We start from the raw sequence: 7,809 nt of genomic DNA on the forward strand, positions 1-7,809 counted from the left end.
GATACTTTACTAAACTGTATTATTCACAATCTTTCAGTTTGTAAGTCACGTCACATGTGAATGTGTAATTTTATTCTTTTCTTCTATGATACCATTGTGATACTTTACTAAACTGTGTTATTCACAATCTTTCAGGAAGTAAGTCACGTCACATGTGAATGTGTAATTTTATTCTTTTCTTCTATGATACCATTGTGATACTTTACTAAACTGTGTTATTCACAATCTTTCAGGAAGTAAGTCACGTCACATGTGAATGTGTAATTTTATTCTTTTCTTTTATGATACCATTGTGATACTTTACTAAACTGTGTTATTCACAATCTTTTAGGAAGTAAGTCACGTCACATGTGAATGTGTAATTTTATTCTTTTCTTCTATAATACCATTGTGATACTTTACTAAACTGTGTTATTCACAATCTTTCAGTATGTAAGTCACGTCACATGTGAATGTGTAATTTTATTCTTTTCTTCTATAATACCATTGTGATACTTTACTAAACTGTGTTATTCACAATCTTTCAGTATGTAAGTCACGTCACATGTGAATGTGTGATTTATTCTTTTCTTTTATGATATCATTGTTATTCACAATCTTTTAGCTTGTAAGTTATGTCACATGTAAGTTTGTAATTTTATTCTTTTCTTCTATGATACCATTGTGATACTTTACTAAACTGTGTTATTCACAATCTTTCAGGAAGTAAGTCACGTCACATGTGAATGTGTAATTTATTCTTTCTTCTATGATACCATTGTGACACTTTACTAAACTGTGTTATTCACAATGTTTCAGGCAGTAAGTCACATCACATGTGAATGTGTAATTTTATTCTTTTCTTCTATGATACCATTGTGACACTTTACTAAACTGTGTTATTTGCAATCTTTCAGTCAGTAAGTCACATCACATGTGAATGTGTAATTTTATTCTTTTCTTTATGATACCATTGTGATACTTTACTAAACTGTGTTATTTAGACTGTAAGTCACGTCACATGTGAATGTGTGATTTATTCTTTTCTTCTATGATATCATTGTTATTCACAATCTTTTAGCTTGTAAGTTATGTCACATGTAAGTGTGTAATTTTATTCTTTTCTTCTATGATACCATTGTGATACTTTACTAAACTGTGTTATTCACCATCTTTAGAATGTAAGTTACATCACATGTGAATCTGTAATTTTATTTTTTTCTTCTATGATACCATTGTGATACTTTACTAAACTGTATTATTCACAATCTTTCAGCAAGTAAGTCACGTCACATGTGAATGTGTGATTTATTCTTTTCTTCTATGATACCATTGTGATACTTTACTAAACTGTGTTATTCACAATATTTCAGTCAGTAAGTCACATCACATGTGAATCTGTAATTTTATTCTTTTCTTCTATGATACCATTGTGATACTTTACTAAACTGTGTTATTCACCATCTTTAGGATGTAAGTCACGTCACATGTGAATGTGTGATTTATTCTTTTCTTCTATGATACCATTGTGATACTTTACTAAACTGTGTTATTCACAATATTTCAGTCAGTAAGTCACATCACATGTGAATGTGTAATTTTATTCTTTTCTTTTATGATACCATTGTGATACTTTACTAAATTGTGTTATTTAGACTGTAAGTCATGTCACATGTAAATGTGTAATTTATTCTTTTCTTCTATGATACCATTGTGATACTTTACTAAACTGTGTTATTCACAATATTTCAGCCAGTAAGTCATGTCACATGTGAATGTGTAATTTTATTCTTTTCTTTTATGATACCATTGTGATACTTTACTAAACTGTGTTATTCACAATTTTTTAGATCGTAAGTCATGTCACATGTGAATGTGTAGTTTTATTCTTTTCTTTTATGATACCATTGTGATACTTTACTAAACTGTGTTATTCACAATCTTTTAGATCGTAAGTCATGTCACATGTGAATGTGTAATTTTATTCTTTTCTTTTATGATACCATTGTGATACTTTACTAAACTGTGTTATTCACAATCTTTCAGGCAGTGAGTCACATCACATCTGAATGTGTAATTTTATTCTTTTCTTCTATGATACCATTGTGATACTTTACTAAACTGTGTTATTCACAATCTTCAGGAAGTAAGTCGTGTCACATGTGAATGTGCAATTTTATTCTTTTCTTCTATGATACCATTGTGATACTTTACTAAACTGTGTTATATTCACAATCTTTCAGGAAGTAAGTCATGTCACATGTGAATGTGTAGTTTTATTCTTTTCTTTTATGATACCATTGTGATACTTTACTAAACTGTGTTATTCACAATCTTCCAGGCAGTGAGTCACATCACATGTAAATGTGTAATTTTTATTCTTTTCTTTTATGTTTTAATGTTGTTATTCAGCCAATAGTAAGTTTGGAATAAATTTTTTAATGCAATAGATTTTCGCTTCACATTTATAGGATATAAGTGAGTAATCGCTTTGTATACACTTGTAAACTCTGTGGAGGATTCACTTTACATGCGTATTGTGAGTACCCATTGATATTTATCTTACATACTTAGGTGCCTATGAGAGAGCTCTCAAAGAACAAGGAAGTGCTGATGTAGCGTATGCTCGTCTTATGTTACTGGGATCAGCTGGTACTGGTAAAACATCTCTCAAGCGTTCATTAATGGAAGAACCTTTCAATCCTCATACTACAAGCACCATTATATCTGATGTTTTCTCTGTACGACCATTTGGACACAAGTGGCAAACAATGAGAGGAAACAAATGGAGAGAAGCTACAGAAGAAGACGAAATTGATGAACTTGCACATTTGTTTAAATCCTTTCAGTCTAGATCGCCCTCACACCATCCATCTGTATTGAGTGCAGAATATTCTCATGATGATTCAGATGCATTAGTTTCTACTAGTTCAATAGCTTCTGATTGGAATGTAGAGATTCGTATCAAATCAATACTTAAAAAAGCTAAAGGTTCCACTGATCAGATAAAAGAATCACTTGTTCAAGTGAGTCTTGTTTACTTACTTTTAGCATTATGATATACCAATCTGTATATATAGCCATTTCTTCATATATGGGATTGTGGTGGTCAGCCAGTGTTCCTTGAGATTCTTCCAGCCTTCCTCACTCCTCGTACAATGTTTCTCCTCCTGTTTGATGCTTCAAAGGATTTCAGAGAAAGATGGCAGTCACGTCAGAATACTTCTGATGGTAAAGTGCTGTTTGGTGAGGTAGTGAATGAAAGCACAAGTGATTTAATGGTCAAGTGGATGTCTACAATACACAGTCACCTCATAAAGCACAGCAAAGATGATACTTCCTTTTCCTAATCTCTACTGTATTGGCACTCGTGGTGACAAGCTAGAGGAAGGAAAAAAAGAACAAGTAAAGAAGCAAATAAAGTCCCTGTACAAGGAAAAAGAGTTCTCAGATCTTATTAAAGATGTGCTCATTATAGATAATACAACCTCAGGCAAAGGAGGAAGAGAAGATCTAAATATTACAAAATTACGTGGAGCCATTGATACCTTTATCAATACATTAGGTTGTTCCAACCCCTGTCAATTGGGTCCTCTTCCGTAAATTTTTTCAAGAGCTAGAGCTGAATATCATTAGTGTATCTGATGCCATTGCCATTGGAGTGGCGTGCCATATACCAGCAGCTGATGTTCCTGAAGTATTAAAATTCTACCATGAGCTGGGAGCTGTGCTTTACTATCCTCAAATAAAAGGTCTCAAAAATAAAGTCATTCTGAGTCCAAAATGGTTTGTTGGTGTCATTGGGAAAGCATTCCCACTGGATAAAGGGTGGAGTGAAACATATACATGTAGATGGTGTTTGTTACAAACTAAAGGTATTCTTGTTCAACCACTCTATAAAGAGATATGGCAGTCAAGTGGTATTGATCCAGAAGAAATAATTGAACTTTTAGTTCATTTTCGTCTTGCAGCTCAAGTTCAAACCGAACATTATGATAGCACATTCAAGCAATATTTTCTTCCAGCAGTGCTACCAGGATACACAGGTGACCCTAATGAAGTACGGCCTGGTTATAAGCTAAGAGCCTCACCTGTACACATTACATTCTCCACTGGGTATGTACCTCCTGGCTTCTTCACTCGTTTAGCAACTGCTGTAGCCACTGATACCAATGTTAAGCTCAATTTTGATAATGTTTATGTAGCACCTGCTGTTGGTTTCTTTGATCGATTAGCTATTACCATGAATCTTCGTTCCAAAGTTGAGAGAAGAAGCATCTATCGTAATCGTGTCTGCTTCTCTTATGGTCATCCTTCTGATGATTTTGTTCTCACTGATATTAATGAAGCTATTCAAGTTGATGTGTTGAGATATGTCCCTGAGAGTAGGCATCCTCTTTCTTTGAAAACAGTTTGTCAGCAAATATTGAAGTTACTAGATGATTGTTGCCAACAAGTAGAAGAAACTCTGATTCTTTATCATCACCATAATGATCGATCATCAAGAAAAATACAATATGTGTGTCGATGCAGACATTCAAAGGAAGTTCATTACATTAAAGACATTGATGCTGAGAAGCAGATGTGCTCTGATCCTGTTTACTGCAAAAAGGAAAGACGCCCTCGCTCCCTAACTAATAATGAGTCACTGTGGTTTAAAGAAAAGACAAAACATATGCCACAAGAAAAACAGCTCCAATTAGAGGTATAAAATAATTATGTTAAATGACATTATTTTTGTTTTACCTCTATAATCTAGACTTCACCTAGACTTGTAGACCTAAAAGAGGATAATGATGATGATGATGATGATACTAGTAAGTGACAGGCAGATACTATATGACATACATTTTATTCTGTATAATAGCTCTATTAATTCAAAAGGTCAAATCAACTACTAATTACTCACCCACACAGATCAGTGAGTCCAATGATGATCAACAAGTAGATGTGATCATTCACTGTCACTATTTTTACATTATTTATGTACTTATTGTTAATTTAGATATTATTCTTCAAAAGCTAACATTACTAACGTCAAATTTGGAGCGTGGTATTAAGGTAATTAACATCAGAAACACTCCTCATCATCATTATTTTACTATATTGTGTGTGTAGGGAGATGGAGGAGTAAAGTATAATAATAATAAAGATAAAGGAACTACAACCAACACTTTGAATGGATCTCAGGAACATGGAAGTACTTCAATAGAGAAAGGACAGTCTGGTAAGATATGTACACATCATCCATTAACAAACATTATTATAATTATTGTACATTGAACTATACAAACATTATGTGTATGTATCAAGTATTATTGGTATTTAATATAATGTATAGATATTGATGTACTTAAGATCAATGATGAAGTACAAGAAACACTCACTGATAAACTGCTTGGTAAGACTATAAGAGAGTATATAGTACTGTTATTATTATCATGCAGGTATTACAGATCTTGCTACAGTCCTTCAAGAATTAACATTAAATCAACAGTTTGATTATGCCAACAACTGGAAACAGTTAGGCCTGTACTTAGGATTATATGAGCGTACACTAAATGCAATTGAAGTAAACTGCAGAGGACAAGTATGGAAATGTCTAATGGGATGTCTATCTTCCTGGCTAAAGGGAGAGGATGGAGTAAGAGAAACAAGAGGAGGTGGATCAAACTGGATATCATTAGTAGCAGCACTAGATGCAATGGGAGAGAGGGAGGTTGCTGATAACATTAGAAAAAAATATCTGGAGCCCCTTAATGAGCGTCCATATTAATAAAGTTATCTTATTATATTTTTACTGGGTATATAGTTAAAATTAATTTTTACAAAAATATTATTTTTTATTATTTAAAATAATAATGAAAGAAGGAGGTAATAATAATAATTGATAGAGAGATGATGATAGTTAAAGAATAGCACAAAGACTGATGGACGGATTCTTTTCATTTCTGTAATGCAATACTGGACAGGTTTATCAAGAACAAGCCTTTTGCTGCTTATTAACTTATTGCAGTGATAATAATTTATATTTGGCAATGTGTACATAAAATTAATGCTTAGCTATTTGCTCAACTGCTTTTATTAAAATTGTAATTTAAGTTGTAAAAATTCTCTGAGAGAAATAAGCAGCTTTTCTTTGCTGTACTCTGTCCCCCAGTGACATCATTAGACTCATAAACTCCAAGAGATCAAAGGAATAGTTAGTGAATTTAGCATGAGGAGTACCCATTTGAGGATGAAGACCCTGTATAGGAAATAAAGGGAATATTAAAGGTACATAATTATTACTTTTTCTGTATAAAATACATGCAATGTTATGTTAATAATTATATGCAATCACTCCTTAGGATTTTGTCATTATGAGTTATGAAGTATAAAATTTAAAAATAATAGAAAGTTTGAGTTGATTCTTAGACCACATTTTTTCACATTCTCAATTTTTATTACACATATTTTTGACAGACACCTACTGGCAGGGCTGCCAATAGGGGGGGGGCAGGTGGGGCATTTTGCCCCGGGCCCCCAAGCCCCTGGTCAGTAGTAAAGTATGCATAGTTTTTTACAGAAAAATATTAATGAATTTAAGTTAACTCTTGCTGGGCCATTTTGTTAATCACTGTTATTAATAAGGGGGGGGGCAATTTTTATTAGTAGGGGCCCATCAAAGCTTTTGCCCTGGGCCCCACGTAGCCTATTGGCGGCCCTGCCTACTGGTATACTCTTACTTCTCTCTCTTTCCAAACTTTAGTGTTGTCTTGCCAAGTTAAGTATTCTACACCTCTGAGAGATAGAGAGAAGAAGAGTAATATATTAATTGACTTTTATTGTCTTACCTCAATCTTGCTAGATCTTTATAACACCTCTCATCTTCAGTATTATAGCTATAAAAGAGAGAGAGAGATGTACATGTACAATAAGTTCATGTATTATTTTACATTTCAAATATGGCTCCCCAGTCTGGGAGGAAAAGTAAGTGAGTTAGACCAGAGCCGTGCATCCCAATAAATATATCAGTGTTGTGAGAAGACTGCAGTATAGAGATAGGAATAAAATAAAAATATTTCATTATCAAAATATAAACTACCTCAATCTGTTCAAGAAAGGGGAAATTCCTACAATTAAAGACAACAATGATCATATGCTATTATAATGTATTGTGTCGTAATTGTATTCATTATTATTATGTGTGGCTATTGTTATTGATATAGGAAGTTTTGACTGGAGGCTGACTATGAGATAATGATGACAGTTGGAGTATATAATGATTAATGTTATGAAAGTACAAGTGAGATGCCAAATGAAAAGGATAAGATTACAAGATTAGAGTTATAGCCAATTTTCAATACTAGTATACTAGCGTTACTAGTAAATTATTAGTAAATTATAGTAAATTATTGTTGCACCTGTATTTGTAGTCGACTACTCTTAGCCGAAAATATCCAACTGTTTTCATTGCCTTTATCAACTAAAATGATGTGTAGTTATTATTATTATTATTATTTATGTAGTTACTTCATCTTCATTTACTATTCGTCTGTGTTTGGTTGTTCTTGATAAAAGAGTCACTCTAACTATCGACTCCTAATTATTAAATATAAATAAATAAGTTTATATTTACTTATTTTTATTGTTTATTTCTGTTTACTTTTACCTCTGGTATTTCTTGTGTTATGTTTAGTCTCTTAATTAAATGTTTTGAGAAAGCTTGCATGAGGCCTGATCTATAGCAGCCAGGAACCTACAGTAATACCATAATACAGAATAATACATTTTGGCATTTTCTTAAAATGGCCGTAACTGAAAAATTGAAGTCGGAATCAGCTCAAA

The 7,809-nt window shown here is 32.8% G+C and overlaps 2 protein-coding genes across 2 annotated transcripts; one reads left to right on the plus strand and one right to left on the minus strand.

Annotated features, from left to right (window-relative positions):
* Positions 1-3,137: 3,137 nt before the first annotated feature.
* Positions 3,138-5,481, plus strand: LOC109585577 (uncharacterized). Its single transcript, XM_020001701.1, has 7 exons — positions 3,138-3,230; positions 3,545-4,684; positions 4,739-4,796; positions 4,847-4,900; positions 4,985-5,040; positions 5,098-5,206; positions 5,321-5,481. Exons 1-7 carry the CDS (start codon positions 3,138-3,140, stop codon positions 5,479-5,481), a joined length of 1,671 nt encoding a protein of 556 aa, XP_019857260.1.
* A 488-nt stretch (positions 5,482-5,969) lies between these two features.
* Positions 5,970-7,743, minus strand: LOC100633017 (EGF domain-specific O-linked N-acetylglucosamine transferase-like). Its single transcript, XM_020001711.1, has 8 exons — positions 7,634-7,743; positions 7,495-7,563; positions 7,386-7,447; positions 7,067-7,094; positions 6,918-7,009; positions 6,816-6,863; positions 6,708-6,762; positions 5,970-6,226 (listed from the first exon to the last, which is right to left on the minus strand). Exons 1-8 carry the CDS (start codon positions 7,691-7,693, stop codon positions 6,077-6,079), a joined length of 564 nt encoding a protein of 187 aa, XP_019857270.1. The 5' UTR covers positions 7,694-7,743; the 3' UTR covers positions 5,970-6,076.
* Positions 7,744-7,809: the final 66 nt, after the last annotated feature.

The sequence above is a fragment of the Amphimedon queenslandica genome, unplaced genomic scaffold, assembly GCF_000090795.2.
Source record: "Amphimedon queenslandica unplaced genomic scaffold, v1.1 AMPQUscaffold_13044, whole genome shotgun sequence".
Lineage (NCBI taxonomy): Eukaryota > Metazoa > Porifera > Demospongiae > Haplosclerida > Niphatidae > Amphimedon > Amphimedon queenslandica.

Bases quoted from the DNA above. Each gene is read 5' to 3' on its own strand.
- LOC109585577 (XM_020001701.1), top strand. From the start codon at position 3,138: ATGTTTCTCCTCCTGTTTGATGCTTCAAAGGATTTCAGAGAAAGATGG. The intron at 4,797-4,846 runs GTAAGTGACAGG...TCTGTATAATAG, and splicing joins TGATGATGATGATGATACTA to CTCTATTAATTCAAAAGGTC. The intron at 5,041-5,097 runs GTAATTAACATC...TTGTGTGTGTAG, and splicing joins ATTTGGAGCGTGGTATTAAG to GGAGATGGAGGAGTAAAGTA.
- LOC100633017 (XM_020001711.1), bottom strand. From the start codon at position 7,693: ATGCAAGCTTTCTCAAAACATTTAATTAAGAGACTAAACATAACACAA. The intron at 7,010-7,066 runs GTAGTTTATATT...TCTATACTGCAG, and splicing joins CCTTTCTTGAACAGATTGAG to TCTTCTCACAACACTGATAT. The intron at 6,227-6,707 runs GTAAGAGTATAC...TTTCCTATACAG, and splicing joins AAGTTTGGAAAGAGAGAGAA to GGTCTTCATCCTCAAATGGG.